This window comes from Atta cephalotes (genome assembly GCF_000143395.1).
Source record: "Atta cephalotes unplaced genomic scaffold scaffold00044, whole genome shotgun sequence".
Lineage (NCBI taxonomy): Eukaryota > Metazoa > Arthropoda > Insecta > Hymenoptera > Formicidae > Atta > Atta cephalotes.
The window spans coordinates 1,396,684-1,415,090 of record NW_012130108.1 but is presented as its reverse complement, the minus strand read 5'-3'; the positions used below and the strand labels follow the sequence as shown (position 1 = coordinate 1,415,090).

Below are 18,407 nucleotides of genomic sequence, written 5' to 3'. Positions count from 1 at the left end.
AGAGAGAGAGAGAGAGAGAGAGAGAGAGAGAGAGAGAGAGAGAGAGAGAGAGAGCAGAAATTAGAAAACGTTTACAGTACTTTTTTAATGCGGCAAACATTGAAACATAATTATTTATTGCAATTTTGCAATTGCGAATTTGCAATTTTTTTCATTAGGCTTATCGTATCCCGGTTTTGTTGCGATGTTAGCGTTTACCATATTCGAAACACACTATTACAAAAAATCTCTCTCTGTTACGCGCGTCGCTAATAAATCTTGGAATACGCAAGCGACGATTGTGTTATCAGGCCGACGCGCTCCATTAAATCGGGATGACGACGTAGCAGCAGTCTTCTTTGCTTACACAGTTTCGCTTTCATCTATGTGAAAATACCACTCTATTTTTAGAATTTCGATATAATTGATAGAATTTTAGCCCTTTTCCAAAAATTTCAGAATTTTAAATACATAAAATACATAAAATGATTCGAAAATTATTACTAGTTTTATGTTTTCGTTAGAAAAATTATCTATATAGTCTTACATATACATATAATCTTATATAAATTATATATAGTCTATATAATTAATTTATAAAACTATAAATATATATATTAATTTTACATACAGTTAATTGTATATAATCTTATATAAAAATTATTAATGTTTTGTTATAAATCATGATTAGAATCTCTTTTTAATAGAACTCTTAAAGTTGTAAAAAAATTCTTAAGAAAATTTGAAACTCTAAAAATATTTTTTAATTATTCGTATAACGTGAAACATTTCTATTTTTTCTATTTCTAATACAAAAATTATCAGAGAAATTTAATTTTATTTTAATATCAATTAAAACCAAATTATCAATTCGCAAAAAAGCAGGTAAAAGTACTGATCAAACAAATTTTATTAAGATGTAAGGAAATATAATATTTATAACACAAATTGATAAATTGCTTAATCAAACAGATTTGATTATCTTATTTAAATATAAATTTAAATAATTTGAGATAGAATTTTAAAATGCATGTGATACTTGCCATTTACGAAGACTAAATGTAACAAATGAAAATGCTTTATTGCGTTTTATAGATAGAATATCAAAGTTTAAAAAATTTTTTTAAATTACTTTCTTTAGGTGTCGATTTAATTTCGATCAATGAGCATATAAAAGACAAATTATTTATACGGAGAAAATTTTTTCTTACAGTTTACCCTGAAAATATGATTCTGGGACAACATTATATTTTGAAGAATTTTATGTAAATTTCTCTTATTCATTAATAAAACTACAATAAAATGTAAAATAAATTTGATTAATTTTACTGAAGTACATGGTAAAAATCTCTAAAATATTATATTGTACTACAACTATCATATTTTCTGAGTAAATTTTAAAAGATAATTCTCTCCGTGCAAAACCAGATTTAGATCGAGCAATTAAACGTAAACAAATGCGAATGAATTTACTTTGATGCGAATAACGCCGTCACTCATTGTCAGTGAAACAAACTGTTCATTCGCGTTTCAGGTACTTATTTTGGATTCTATTTAACATGCGTTATGGTACCATCGTCGATAGTCTGTGCGTCAATAATCCGCCGAAAATATATCACTTAAGGTACCGGTTCGTACTACTTGTGTGCAAAACTACACTTGTGGAGATAGACGTTGTTCCATTAATCAGCCGAAAACGCGTATTTCTCCAGGAATTAATTATCTGTCTGCTCGTCTACCGTTTGTTTCGGATAATCGAATTTCCAACGCGACGCAGCCAGAGAGAGGCAGAGATGTATAGACTCTCGACTCGTATATTAAACTAATTTAAACGCGAGTGCGAGTTCCACTCTCGTTCTCATTCTCTCCCTTCCATTCTCTCTCTCTCTCTCTCTCTCTCTCTCTCTCTCTCTCTCTCTCTCTCTTTCTCTTCATTCTCTTTCTCGATTCTCGCAGTTAGTAATAGCAATAAACAAACGGGACGAACAAGCCGCGAGGCACGCGCTATTTGCTATCGATTACCGTGGGGCCAAAAAATAACAGCGATACACCGAATGGAATTGCGGCAAACATCGCGATACCGCGCTGGAAATGCTAGCCGATTGAAATCGCAGAAAGCCAAACGATATTATAAAACGAACGCGAGTGGACCAAACGGTGGTATAGCGTTCGATCGCTTAATGAAAACACCAATGCTCGTTTTGTTCAGGTTCTTCCTTTTTTTTTTACATCTGCCTCTATGCTCTCTAATTTTGTTGTGCCGTCGCAGCCGCCGATATGCAATAGCAGTTACGCGTAAATAAATAACGGACGCCGTTGTAAGTGGTGGAATATATATCGCAATGGTCTATCGATCATCTCACTGCTTAATTATAGTAGCGAGTGGGATTCAATCGCGTCGATGGTTTCTGATTAATTCAGCGCTGACCGCAGATATTTAGGCCGGCTTTGTTCTGTATCGAAAGGTCGCAAGATTATGTAGCAATGTCATGAATTCGCGTCATGAGATGTTTGTTCCCATTACATGTTTTATTTTGTATCATATATTTAAAAAGACGTGCTTATGTGAAGATAAAGAAGGAACAGTCTTTACACTGAAAGAGTTTATATATAGAAAAAAATGTAAGACATCAAGCGCGGCTAAAAAGACAAAATATCGATAATAATGACGCGATTCGCTGCACGATTAATTTATATTGTGAAAACATGTTATTAAAATATATAAATCACATATGCATAAACAGAGAACACAAATCTGATTATATTTTATGAAGCATAAAGATTACTGTTCTCTGCATTTGTATCTTGTGAATAATCGTTAGTATTTAGTACTAATTCCGTAATAAATTTTCGTGGAAAAGAAAAATTTGAAGATTATATAGTAAAAATAAAAGATTTTCAAAGAAAAGCCGCATATATTTTAACTTTTTTTTTACTATTTAGTTTGTTTTTAATGGTTTATAATAGGAAGTGTATATATATATATTTAATTGGAGACTGGCCGATAATAAAAAAAATTATTTCAAGAAACTTATTTGATGTGTAACAAGAATTTAACATAATTAAATTATGTAAATAATAAAGTCGAGAAACATTTTGAATAATCGCGAGTGTTATTTCATCTTCTGTCCGCAAATGAATTTAATGGTCAACCGCGAATATTTGATTGACAGATGCGGATTCAAATGCATCTGTCAAATCTAATTAAATTAATTAATTAGAATCGTTGTCATAGAATGAGATGACGTGCAGAAGTACGAGGTAAACCGCTACGCAATCAAATGAAAAGTAAACACTACATACGGGGTGTTCGAATGAGATCAGCATAATCGAGTATCAGCACGCAACACAAAATGACAGTGCATGATAATGGAACAAATTGTAATTATATCGTCATAATTCCGAATTCGGAATAATTCTTCGTTATTATATGTAATTCGTTGTTGATCCACAATAATGCTAATAGATAATGTATATTACATATTAATTAACATACACAAGAATTTAGATGCAATACACATTATATGTATTGTTTATAGTTAATTATACAATAATAAAATTATTATAACATCAAATAAAAAAAATCTCATTTTTTTTGCCAAAATCTATCTTGAACTTAAGAATATTTATAGAGAGTAGATTTGCAAATATAATTTTCAGTTCTATATAAAACGCGCACCGATTCGATTTGAAATGCAATCATAAATTAAAATTGGAAGTGTAATATTGCAAATTACATTGACTTTTAGTTTAATAATGATTAATAAGTATAGTTCAAGAATTGATTAAAAATATTACTTGAGCCAGAATTTGAACTTTGAACTTTTTCTCAACTATTCGGATCAAGCGTTTCATCAATTTGATTTTCGGAGTAAAAATATTTGTTATAATAATTAATAATTAATTTAAGAACGTCTCATTTTTTAATGAGACGTGCATAAATAATAAGTAGCAATTAAATTGATATGAATAAAAAATCAAATAAAAAAAGCATCAAGATCAGTTTCGACTGAAAATAGAAGGCTTTCTCTTACTTGTCTTCTTTATTCTTTATTCTTGTCGATCTAATTTCCACTCATAATCGATAGAATAAATATTTTTAAAATGTTTATTTGCAAAGTAAAAGACATTTACTAAAAAACACTGCCATATTTATATAACAAAAAAAATATACTTTTTAATAAAATATTCAAAGTTAAGTATATATAATTCTTGATTGAAACGAAGAAAAAAGTAAAACGCCCTAGATTTTGTGCTAAATATTGTATAATACTATTTTACTCGAGTACCAATGAAATGCCATTATAAGTTGTTAATTTGTGAAAAATGATATCGACTTCTGATAAAATGATGTTTTAGAAGAACATGCTGATACACAGATACGTAATGTTTTATATAGAACTGGTCAGGAATAATGTACTGACGTTTATGACCTCTTTTCTACATAATATAATGATAGTGAGACATAATGGTGCTCTGATGTGCACGTGTGATAGTGTAAATAAATGAATATTTTATGCCCGTAATCGCGAACGCGTGCGTCCTTTGATCATTGGCTCGACCCATGCAGGGTGCAACTTTGTAGCAAATCGGCTAAATGCGCTTGCTAACATTCTCAGAGGAAAATTAATTAATTTTATAACTATTAATGTAGTCCGCGTTATATGAAAACAGAATTACCATAAATACATATTTGATGTAAAGAGAAAGAATGTAATAAAGATTGAAAAATATGATTTAAAAATAATTTATAGGATGATTTATGAACATTTCAATTTTGTTTTCTGCAATTGTTTGAACTTTCCATTTTTTAAATAATTAAATATAATTTTTTGTGATAAAAAGGAAGTTGGTTCTTCTTAAGTATATTATGTATATTTAAAAATGTCTACAAATAAGTCATTTTCTTAATGAAATTAGCCTTCTCATGCAATTGACAATTATGTTTCCCAAGAATTAGAATCGTCATGTGGATATATCTGAATAAAAATATTCTGAATTAAAATATTCTAGAAAACTTAGGATTCTGCAGTTAACAAAAGCAATTAACATTGATCATTCAACTTACAAAAGTTATTTTTACATGTTTTACGTGCGTATCACTATAGAATATGTCGCTGTTTAGTAATGACATTACACAACTAGAGAATGAAAAAGTTCTCTTTTCATATTTTGAAGTAACATTACGCAAAGTAAAATCACACACAAAGAAAACATAGAGTAGCTAACAGTAGGAAGGTTGCAACCGACGAGTGGTAGCAGCGACAACGAAGCGAATCGATCGTGTACGTGTAAGGGTGGTTTTTTGTGACTCACATGGGAAGCTGACTGGGGGATGAGACTGAGCATTGTGCGCGTTATGGGGATGCCTCGGGGTAGGAACACGCTGCCTGCAAAAGCAGAGAACTGCCGCCGTTACCAGGCCGCCCATGCTGAGTATCAGAAAAACAAGGGCGATGGCGAACCAAGTAGTCTGCATGCCTAGGATCGTCGACGCCTCGGAATCTGTAGTTACAATGAAAAACATGGAATTAATCAGAAAAGTTAAACTTTTAAACGATAGACGCGTTTTAAATCAATCGAAATATAATAAAAATATCAAAATATAATAAAAATAACATACAAGGGAAGAAACGTAGGATAATAATTCTGTAAAGTTTAAATTAATTAATTTATAAATTAAAATCATGATTATAAAAAATGCAGAAAAAATATTTGAACAAGTGAGAGACTTTCATGATAAAAGTTACATAACATAATATAATCATCCCATAATTTTAATTAACTTTATAAAACAGGATATCTGCACAGTTTGATTTTCATTAATTCTTATTAAAATAGAAATTCTTTGTTTATAATAAATAGCGTCTTACGCTATAAAGACGATAAAGAAAAGAGTAAAAGACAATAAAGCAAACTTCTTATTGAAGTTCAAACACTTGATAATTAAGCGCGTTCATCAAAGTATCTAACCTGATACACGTGCACTTTCATCAGAATCAGGAAATCGATAAACAATACATACTTCATGTTTTACCTTTATAAGGCTCTGTAAATAATGCGAGTAATAAAATCTTTATGGACAATGTTAATTTTGGAATAAATTAATGATCGTTGCGATAATGATAAAGTAAATGATATAGTGGTTGCTTTATTATTTATAAAGCACAAAGTGCGGTGCATAAAATGATAGAAAAAACTGCATAAAATATATAAATAATAAATTCCGAAAATTTCTGAAAATTTTTAAAATTGTTACAGAATTATGGCAAAATTATTGTCTTATGTCACTCGTATTTAAAAATTATTTAAAATTAAAATACGTGATATTATCATTATATAATTACGAATTATATGAATGGTTGCTAATTACAGTCGAAAATTGTGACAGAAATATGACGAATTAACAAAATATTAGTAGATATACTAAATTCCAGCAAGCGCGAATATTATGTGACAAGTCTGTAATTTACTCCGCCGCTATTGCAAGTTACTCTTGGATATATAATGAATATATGGCATTTAACCTCTTCAGATATTGACGCACACGTGCTGTCAACTATTAACATAAATGTTATGTAAATTTTCGCGCACATTTGCAACCATTTCTCTTCCATAAATAACAATTTTCATGTAGATATAAAAATAAGGGAAATCGTTACATTTTGCTATTATGAAACGCTTGATAAATCATTGAATATACAAGTTCAATTATCCACAAAATGAGAAAAAATGAGAAAATTCTCTGAATTTTTATTTATCTATTATAAAAGAATTAAATTTGATTCTCTATAAATGACGCAAAATTTATTTTATTTAATAAATAAAATTATTATTACCGACACACAACACGTACATCCGCACACTATGTTTTATAAAACCATTTCTGTAAATGTGATTTACGAATTGTACGAATTTATCTCATTTTAACCATTTTATCTCGAATTAAAATTATGTACGACTAACTTTTGGTGGTATAAAATATTTGTGAAACGTTTTATATTTTCGTTATTTAAAACTACCGCATGACTAACCATACTAAATCATGTGAGATTATATCTTTATGATCTAAATCGCTTTACTCGTTAAATATAGCGTGTCTCAAAAGATACACATAGTTCCTTGATATATGATATGACTTGATGACGAATATATTGATTTCATGTTAACTATGTACGTTATTACCATTTATAGTGCTAATTATTAGCATTTGAAGCAATAATAAAACGTCACGAATGATGTCTAACGATGATCCTTTTAGCAAAATAGGAAGATTGTAAAATATAAATTATCTTTTTAATATTTGGTTAATATCAACGCGATTAAATTTTAAGATTTTGAATGTAATCTTCTGTATACTTAAAATTGCTAAAAATTAAGTTGAAAAAATAAATTTGTAGTAATTAGAACTTACTGGCACAAAGGGTGGAAGTGGCCTCATCAGATCCGTCGCCGCAGTGATTCACGCCGTCACAAAGAAGATCCGTCTCGATGCAAAATTCATTCTGAGTGCATCGAAAGTCTTTGCAGGTGTGTTCTAAAAAATGATAGAATATTTATTAATGTATGGAAAAAATATTTTCATAACTTAATGTTTTAAAGTAAACATTCGTGTTGTTTTCGCGTGAATTTATTCTGTCATATTTTGTTTGGAAAAATATTACATTACATTTTGTTTGCATCTCTTATTCGAATCTGTCTAATAAATATACATGACAGTTTAATTGCTGTTACACATTGAAAGCTATTTACAGTGAATAAGACATGATATATTTTCTTTATCCATAGAAAATGAAGGATCTCGTCGAAGGTTTATGCACCTTTCGAGCTCGAGGCAAGTTCTCTTCTATGCATGACGGAATTTGAATGACAGGTAATTTTGAGAATGTGCAAGACTTTTTCACGTATAATGTTTCACGTAATTTTTCATAAGACAGATATTTGTGGCGTTATATACGTGATTATTTTTAAAAAATAAATTTTTTACAACGGAAAGTTTCAAAGGATAATAATTTTATGAGTAATTGTAAAAGAAATTATAATACTATATGTACAATGATATTATTTATGAGGAAAATTAATTTTTTTATACTGAAAATTTTAAGAATGGAAAATAAATTTTATATATATATAAAACGCATTTATATGAAAAAATTTAAAAAGTGAGAAAAGTAAAAGAGAAATTAGTTTTAATAATTTACATTTTTTTGTAATCTTTAAAAAAAAAGCTTGACTAACATTTATTTAACAATGTTAGAGATCAATTGGACTAAAATTGATTCCTGATTTTCTTCTCAAAGTACATTTGATTTTATTTTTTAGTTCTATCTTTATTTTATTCAAGAGAAAAAAGCACATTAGCTAAAAGGAGGAATTTAAAATTTAAACTGCACTTGATATATATTTAAATGGAACGAAACAAATCGAGATCCCTTCGAGTCGTAAGTACGTTATTAATAGTTTAATGAATAAAATGTCCGTGTACATCCAATGACGGTTACAAAGAACAAATTTAATGAGATGTCTGATGAGATTGCCAACTGATACGATTAATTAGCTAACATGCAATTTGAATATCGGTCATCTGCCGAGTTATAATCCACCGTGCTATTTAATATGAAATTACTAGCAATCGTAATTTGACTATCACTTCGCGGGAAAATTAGCCTCAATCATCCCGTGTGTGAATATAAAAGCAACTATGTAATTATAACGTGTAATTATATGAATTCGAAGATATATTTGATAAGAAGAAAAATTCGCATGCACGCGATTTAATTACGAGAATCACTCAAAACTTAAATTGAGGCTAATGACTTTGATAAATTTACTCTTTTGTTAATGAAATTTCTGTAAACGTTATAGTATGCATGCATGTTGCAAATTAAATTGTTTTATATCAAATTTTAATTCAGAAAGGATCAATACACTTATTAATGTTTACTTCCTCAGCTGGTTATATAATAAAATATTGTTTCTTATAAACTGCGATTTGTGTCTTATAAATTTAGCGTTTTATATTAATATTATACAATTTCTGTATATTATACAAAATTGGTAACACATATATTTTGCTTTAATTTTGCGATAACATAGAATTAATAATTGAATTTGAAACTGTTTCATGCTTTACAATAACGGTATTCCAAATATTTGGTATTTACGCTTTAAAGCGATTTTCGATCGAGCGGAAAGAGCATTTCTGACGCATTCTTGGACATCGAACAGTCGTAATTCTCGAAGCATCTGGTCTAATTACGGACCAACTCGTGGAATGTGAGTAATAACGAGTGATAAGTTTCACCGATTGTGAAAAAGCTCATGTTGGGCGGCGAAGACAGCGATTTCCCGCGTTCTCTCTCCCGTTGGCAATTATAACTCTTCGAGGGCTTCTGAAATCGCAGAGAAGGTAATAAAAGGATCGACAACGGTTCGAAAGGATAGAGCATGCGACAAAAAGGCACACAGACGATCATATGTAATTTTATGTAATTTAACAGTTGAGATTCCTTTCCTTCTATCTGAACTTTCATGATTTGCTGCCATTTGCGAAGTTTTTATTAACGTTCTGGCAAAAAAGTGATCCAAGAATAATATCGTTTAACAGCGGGAATTATTTTATACCACGCTGAACTACATATAGAATTTTCATATGACATTCGAAAGTGAAATAATCTCGTTCTTTATGGATTTATCGAGAATATCATTTAATATTAATAATAATTGTTGTAAATGCATAATAACTACTGTGCGATCACTTTTGTACATAATGCCAACGTGAGAGAGAAAGTGAGAGGAGGTGACAAGAACAACTGTATGGACATCCGCGACAGAGTCAATGTTTAACCTCTCGGATTGGCCAATCATTTAACGTTGGACGGTGGACACCGTATACACGCTCAAATATGCTCAATATGCCGACGAAATTAACAGTCGTGGCTAAGCAAACGGATGCGCAGTCACGCTGCACCGCTGATGTGCAGTAATACCAAGTGTTATGCACATTGACACGCGCGTGTATTCACATTTGCACAAGCTTATAGGCTCGGTAGATTCGCATATGTATGTACTGAGAATGGAAATGCACGTGGTACCTGTGAAGTTTGCTCGCTTCCATTCTCACAAAGAATAGAGGGATGTAGACTTTTTATGCGTGCATTTTTAAGTGCATTCTCGAAATAGTTTGACATAATTAATAATTTCTTACATGAGTAGTTACAATGTATTTAATTATTAATGTACATTCTGATGAATTTCAAAGTTCAGAATATACTGTTAAATTTATAATGTCAAATTATATGCAATTTGAGTTATTTTTTTATCATTTTTTTCAGCTTGCTGCTGCTCCTATTTAATATATCGTTAATTTAACTACGATAATGGAATTAAACAATTAATGCAAAAGAATGTATTAAATTTCACTAAATTTAATTTAATTTATTCAAATTTAATTTATTATTTACAAGTGCATACACACGTTATTTACTTTGAAACTAATCACAGAAATAGACTGAATTATATTTTACATATAAAAGTTAAAAATAACAAAATATTATAATATTTAACTTATGGTATTGGATTACTATTGCTTCTTTGATATCTAACAGCGTACGCAAGAAAGAGATATTTAAATACAATTATTGTATGAATTTTTTTCTATAAATGATATTTTTTATTATTTCTGAACTTCTTTGTTTGAAAATCATTCTGAATTAAAAATCAAAATTTATAACAAAGTTTAAAAATTTACAGAATATGCGTATTTTTATAACTATTTGCATTTGAATATCTGATATGGTGATGAGAGAAGAGCGTGATTGTGTTCGACGTTTAAAAATAAAAATATTAAATTAATTATGTTATTAAATAAAGAGATAAAATATCGAAGAAATAATTTTCATTGAGCTGTTAAAACTGAAGCGGAATTTACCTCTCGCCTGCAGGAAGGACTTCATTAAATTCTGTCGTGAGATATAACACTTGCATGCGAAAGCACGTGGAGGTGCCATGCCAACTTATATCGAAAAAGATTCCTATAATCTTTTGAGAGACATGCAATTCCACAATCTGTAACGTATTTTGTGACTTTATTATACGATAATAAAAGATACAGTATAACTTTTAATCGAATACGACACTTCAGACGTTTTATAAATATTATAGTTTTATAGAGAATTCTATTTTAATTTAAAGTACAGTGTTTCAATTCTTAAATTAAAAGTAGACGTTTAAATATTATTATAGATTGAAATTCTTGTAGTTATATTTTTGTGAAAAAATAAAAGATATTCCAGAGTTTATATTTAATGTAAATGATAAATTTAAACGATATCGTATTATCCAACATTAAATTTAATTTTCTTTCTCCGGGTGATTATGTCTCATAACTTTTTATGAGTCTGGCTGTGCATTACGAACGTTTTCGTTTTTGCTAGTGCCATTAGTAAGAGTGAAGCTATAGACAGGTCCGTTTACGCATACTGAAACATGGAGGCCAATCTTTTTTGCACTTTACGCGCAAACTTGTCGTCGGGCTTGAAACAGAATGTTGCATTATCCGATATTGACGACATGACCGAGTTAAAAATGCGGAACTAATGGACTGTAATTACGTTTTTCTCAATTCAAAAATAAATTAATTACAGTTAAGTTATCAAAAATTTAACAAATATAAAATATTAATTATATTATATTATATTTTTTTTAACACAATAAGCTGATGTGTGGCCTTGGAATTCATTTGTATTGTTCCATATATAAAGTCATAACACTGTCATCACGGTTGTCACTTCTTTGATTTTCAGCTGGAAAGTCTATCTTTGGAATGAAGCTCTCTGTTGATGGAATTTTTGGTAGGAGAGTCATCACAAGTGTTGCTATTTTTCTAGCAACTACGGCACCTTTCAGTACATATTCGACATGTGCGATGTTTTTCACTGGGTGGGTTTTGTTAGATATTTTCCCTTGTAAAAATTTTCGTAATAGAACAGCGGGGCTGTTGTCAGATGTTGTTTCAAACCTGGGAGTTAACTAACTCTGATTCGCCATTTTGAAATATTTTGGTTTTAAACCTGAAGTTGATCTCAAGGGGATTTTGTTTCAAACCTGGGTTCTCTCAGGGGAAGCAAAATGAAGACGAAAATCCAAAATCAATACAATATTAATCGCATTCTTTGACACAAATAATTGTTTTAATTGTTTTAATGGCATTTTGGATATCCAGATGAATTGACTTCAAAGCCTTCAAGACGAGCGCATTAAAGACTATTTTGAAAGATGATTGAAGCTGATGAAAGCTTTCAACTGTTGAAAAAACATTCTGAGTAGTTCATTAAGGTTGGAAGGAAAAAACTATGTTGAAAGTTTTCATTAATAAAATTTATGTATCTTCATTTCTTGATTTTTCCTGAATTTAGTCTTCAAACTTTTCAGAGAGATCGTGCATATTACCAATCGTCCAATCCACTTATTTAAATTTTCAGAGAAAACGTAATATTTGATTTATAAGTTAATTTTTTATTCCAACACAAATGAATGTGTATTGGAAAATATTCCAGATCAATTTAGATCGTGTGAGAAATGAGAGAAGGAAACAGCTTTGCTTTTTTATGTTGCGCCTACTGTTTTGCTCCATATTTATTGTTATTGTTAATCTTATCCGTATGACAATCTGCTCGTAAGACCAAAGTCAGAGATCGCGTGAGGAGGATTGCATGTTAAGCCGTAAGCGACACACGCTTATGTTGATAACGCCGGTGATGACGTTAATGATGATAATGACGATAATCCCAAGATCCTGTTACTACAATAGTGATGCATTCCATTGAGATCGATGAGCCCGATGTTACATATACTATATATTTGTCTTTTATCCCAAATAACAAAAATGTTTGAGAATTTTCCAAAGGAAATGTTTAGATACATTAACTTATATCAAACATAATATGATAATATAATATAACTTTTATCAAACATAATACATAGAAATGACAGTTTTGTTGAAGTATCTAAAAATTTAACTTGATACAAATCTAAAAAATAATTTGTTGGATCATTAAAATAATTATATAGGTCGTTTATGCTAGTAGAATTTTAAAACTTTTATAATAATGTTCATCGTGCTTGAGATTTCTATGTAATTATTTTAATGAATTTTTGCACGTTTGTATCTATTAGCTAAATCTTTAGATTTAGAAGCTAACACTTTAGCAAAATTGTTCTTTCATATGTGTAGTTGGTTGATTAAAAATTCACTAGAAAGCGTGTTCCATCACACAATAGTAGAGGTACATCTATACACCATTGTGATACGATGACATTATCTTTCAATCATTGCCCTATTTACATTTGATTAATGCATGATGCTTTAAAAACTATTATAGCATTTTGTAAGCCCGATGACTTTGCGACACCACATTTTATCCGTATACATAATGTATTAACTGCTTTAGCACGGAAATTTTTTATTGGCAAAAAAATTGTTTAATAAATCACTTTCCTCTATAATCAACAAGAAAATAAATTGTTAGAAATTTATTCAAATAACGGACGGACGCGATAAAAATAAAGCGTTCACGTGGAAATTCAGTATCGCCTATAGCAATAACAAAAGATTATAATATCTAATAATATACTTCAATAAACAAATTATATATACATTCAATTCATTTTATACATTATTTTTAATACATCGTTTAATACATTTAACACATTATATTTCATTACGCTAATTTTTTTTATCTGTTAAGTCTGTTTGTATTTATCGCTTATTTCTTTTTCAATTGAAGATTTTCGTGCTTTATCGAAAGTAAGTTGGAGACGAGAGATATACTGACGATGAAGCATGTTCGCGTTCGAATGCATGCCTATTAATTTCGCAACGATGTGTAATCGCGCGTTCCATGGACGTAAAATCTATTCCGACGGTGGGTGCCGACTGGGAGTCGGCGGTTTCGGATTACAAATACGCCTCGTCTCGTACCTCGCCGTTCTGCACAACGAGCTTCGCTGGGGTGGTTCGCGTTACGGAAGCATCATGCAAATGCATAAACACATTATTTGCTTGTACCGCGGGGGCGAAATTCTGGCTTGCGAAGTTACGTGGGGCAAAGGACGAGGAACAATAAGGTATAGAGCAGAAAGGAGATCATAATAGTGACGTAATATTTGCAGGAAAAAGCTTAGATAATTAAAATACTTAAACTAAACTCCTTCAATCAAAGAAATTCTCTTTAAATATTTAACAATTAATATTATTTATTGATTAAAAAAATATTTATTAACATATATTTATTAACATATATTATTATATAATTAACATATATTTATTAAAATGTTTATATTAAAACTGTCATAGTTCGCACATTTATATTACAATAAATCATTTAAGTGAACATTACAATAATAAAATATGCTTTAGATACAAATATTTTATTATCTGCATTGTCTTAAAGATTAATTAACGGAAAGTCAATCATATTTGTCAATAATGGCCGTAGTAATTTGTGCTTTCGAAACTAAGTTACGTTCCTGAATCACTAACAAGAAACCACGACAAAGAAGGACAAGAGGCAAGAGGGTGGCACAGAACGTGTGCAAGGCATGTGTGGGAACCATCCGTATGGAAATCGGCTTCCTCTCGCCCTTCACATCCTAATTCCTCGTTCAATCTCGTGCACGATCACCTCAAGCAACACGCGCATGCTCACGCGAGCGTAAACATAAGGGATGAGCACCCTTAGTGCACGCGCGGTTGCACCACATACACATGCCCGCGGTGTTTATTTCGCCGTCGTTTCCTCCTCAAAGTCCCTAATTCCCTTCCTTCACTCTATTACCACCGTGAGAAGCATGTTATCGTAAATTTAGCGTTGTCAAACGGTCTCCTCCTTTTATGGCCGTTAAAACGCATCGTGAATTCTTAATCGAATGATTCCGGGACATACCTCGTAATAGTATTACAAGACGCGAACCTGAACAAAATCGGGTGGGATCGAACCTCTTAAAACTCGAGAAACTCAGTGAAGAACCTTAAAGGCGTGAGTGTGCTAATGAATTTCCTTTTCGCGCTGGTTGCCTCGAAATTGCTCGTTGCGTCGTCTATTATAGATCGCTTCGTTAAAATTCGCCATTATTATCAATTTCAAGACAGTAATTAAGTTTCAACAAAATTGATTTTGCTATCATCTAAAATTTTTACTTAGCAACGATTTCACTCTGTTTTTATACGAAATAAAAACTGATAAAGGACGAAAAAGTTAACTTGTATTCTATAAGATCTCTTGTAATGATTTCTGTCTTTTTTTTTGTTCTATTCGATTCTATTTCTTTTCATTGCCTTTTTACAACGATTTAAATTTAGTTTGACTCAGCATGGTTTTATGCATTTCTTGCGTAAATTCTCTCTTGTCAGGTGATATCTGTATATCATTATACTTGGTAAATCTCACTATAAAACAATCGAATTTAAGAGAGAGAGGTAGCTCTTGCAAGGTAAAATGCTTCTTCGAATCGACTCACTCATTTCTCGCCCATTGCCTCGAGGATGACGCTTAAAATTGTCACTTGTGAACCAAGGGTGTCGTTGCAAGGCAACGTAAATATTACAAGAATCGCCCTCGCGGAAACCCTTGGAGAAACAATGCGGAATGGCTCTCAGAAGGGTAGGCAAAAGTCAATATCGCAGTTTGGTGCAAAAGGTCGTAAAAGGGAGAAAGAAAGAGAACCGCCGTACAAGTGAATCGCGTACTATTCTTTACGAAAGCTATAGCTTTAGCCGGAGCCCCGCATAAACCTATGAGCTGGTTTCATTCATAAAATGCATCGCGTGTCTGTAACGTTACATGTGATAGGGTGTTCCCGGTGCAACGAATTGCGAGGTGCAACAACCGTGAACCGGCAGTCCGGGGGTTAATGTCCGCGGATGATTGAACGTGTCTGACATCTTGCGCTTCCACGCTTGCGTCTAAAATAAAGGGCGTGTCAAACGCAGGCCTTATCGCTCCAAGAGCATTTGCATTTAACCAACATTGGGCATCTACGCATAAATAATAATCTAGAATAAACAGCAGTGAATGATCGAGTCTCGATGTACGATTGTCGATGTGAATTTATATTTACCTCTATCGTTATAGAAAATATTTAAAATATTAAATAAATACGTGATTTATTTAATTATGTTTACTTTTTTGAAATTATATAAATAACAGAAGCGTACATTAATATTTTAATAATTATTTATTTGTATTATTAAAAGAAACTGATTTAATTGCACATATTTATTTATATTTTAAATATTTTAAAGTTAAAAATTCTTTCTGTTCATTCTTTCTATTCTTTCTTTTGCTGTTAATTTATTAAAGCTTAATTTTTTTCAATAATATAAATCTTTTTCGTGAACATGATTTAGTGGCGGCAGTTTCTTCCGAAAAAAAAAAACATAAATCTGGAATTTAAACTGGATTCTGTTTAAACTTTTAGTATCTTTTCGAAATTTACAATCAAAGTAGAAGATAGTAAGTTAATAGGAGCACTTTCATTAATTAATTATAGGATAGTTTCAAATAGAAGGGTTAAGCTACGAGATCTAGCGGTATAATGATTGTCTTTGTATCGTCGAACCATTCTAACCGTAATGGAAATGTCTACAAGCTGCAGCTCCGTGTAGATTTTATGTCAATGTCGGGTGGACCTAGATTGACTTTAATGTGCGGATTAAAGCGGGTGAATCGAAATCCTGCGAATAATCCTACCAGGACACAGTCAATTAAATCGAAGTGAGAACCGATAAAGCTAAGGATCTTCATCAGAATCCTTGGAATCGCTCTTCCAAGTCTGATGTTACGCGGCCCACTAGCACACACAGTAGCGTGATTTCACCATCTCTTGTTCGCATTCTGATATTTATTGTTGGAACAAAGAGAAATTACTTTTTTCTATCGGATTGATTCATTCTATACGAATCCTGAGCACACAAACTTTTTCAGAGCCATCGAATCGAGAGCTTTTGCTTCACCGGCAAAAATAAACGCGAATGGTTTTCTGAAGAGATTACATGAATTTTAAAGGTATTAATTTGAGGCGCAATTTATACAGACTGCATGTCCAATTTAGTCGATACATTTTCACATTCAAATAAAATCCTTGGAGTACAGTAGGTATATATATATATATATTATTTTTTTTTTCCTACATCGAATTCAATTCTAGAAATAACAATACACATTGCTATATATTGTCATATTATGATTAACTTAAATTTTTCTATATCAAAAAATATGCTATAAATAGTTCTTTTTTTATAAAATTACAAATAGCAGTAATTTTATACAGTAAGTTGATATTTTGAAGTAATAATTTGAAGTAATAATTTGATATCTCAAGTATAATATTATACAAGTAATAAGATTGAAAGTAATAAGATTACAAAATCAGAGAGAATAATTAGAATACCGTATCGCGTAAAATTTAAAATTAAATGCCTTTGTTTCAAAATAATAGTTTCTATTTGTTTCCGCGTCCTACTTTCCTTTCTTTATGAATTTACTAGTTTTATTTTAATCTAACCTACATGCACGTACATTTATAAAAAAGTTAGACAGAATAGAATAAAGCTTTTATTTCAAATAATTTTTATTAAAATTATTAAAAACTATAAAGAAAAACAATAAGATAACAATATCACTGTTTAATTCTGATAAAAGTATCTGTATTTATATTTTATATTGAAAAAACAAATAAAACAAGAAATTTATTGATTCAAAAATATAATTTAAAAAATAATAATTTAAAAAATATATATATATATATGTAATTATTGTATTTTATTTGACTATAATTTAAAATGCAAATTCTATAGTGTACGTTTAATAATCGTTTATGTTCTAATACTTTATTTTATTAACATAAACGACAATATAAACATGTTATCTTTGATATCAGTGCACTTGTAAACCGCGAGCGCGGAATGGTGGAGTGTATCGTTGATTAAATTTCATCGGTGGTTTGCCCTACATCGTCCATTTCGACGAAGTTTCGCCGAATGACAAAACTTTTCGTGCACATACACTAAACGCGACATATTACTGCGCATTCATCCCTTGTATCGTGTTGGGGAAACCAGTACCGCTAGGGTCTCATCCGTTATTACACGAAGCTGGTTACTGCGCAATTTGCTAAAATCAAGTCTAGGAAATCATCGTTTCATTTGTAAACGGGTACATACCGTAAATAATGTACTTTCCGATTGAGATGAGAAATATGATTGCGATTGTCTCTCTCCAAATTTTAGTAATATTCAGCTTTTCTAGTAATATTCTTTTTTAGTAATATTCAGAGAAAAGATAATTAATTAAATATTTTGAAAGAAATATAATTATAACTCTAATGATAAGACTTATAATTAAAAACAAGAAAAATATATACATAAA

General features: G+C 30.6%; 1 protein-coding gene across 1 annotated transcript in view; it reads right to left on the bottom strand.

Annotated features, from left to right (window-relative positions):
- LOC105622405 overlaps positions 1 to 18,407 on the bottom strand; it is a 117,242-nt gene that overhangs the window by 8,085 nt on the left and 90,750 nt on the right. Inside the window, exons 4-5 of the mRNA XM_012203830.1 lie at positions 7,394 to 7,516; positions 5,296 to 5,484 (exon numbers count right to left, since the gene is read on the bottom strand). Of these exons, the coding sequence (XP_012059220.1) occupies positions 5,296 to 5,484; positions 7,394 to 7,516 (312 nt within the window). The remainder of the gene's footprint in view (positions 1 to 5,295; positions 5,485 to 7,393; positions 7,517 to 18,407) is intronic.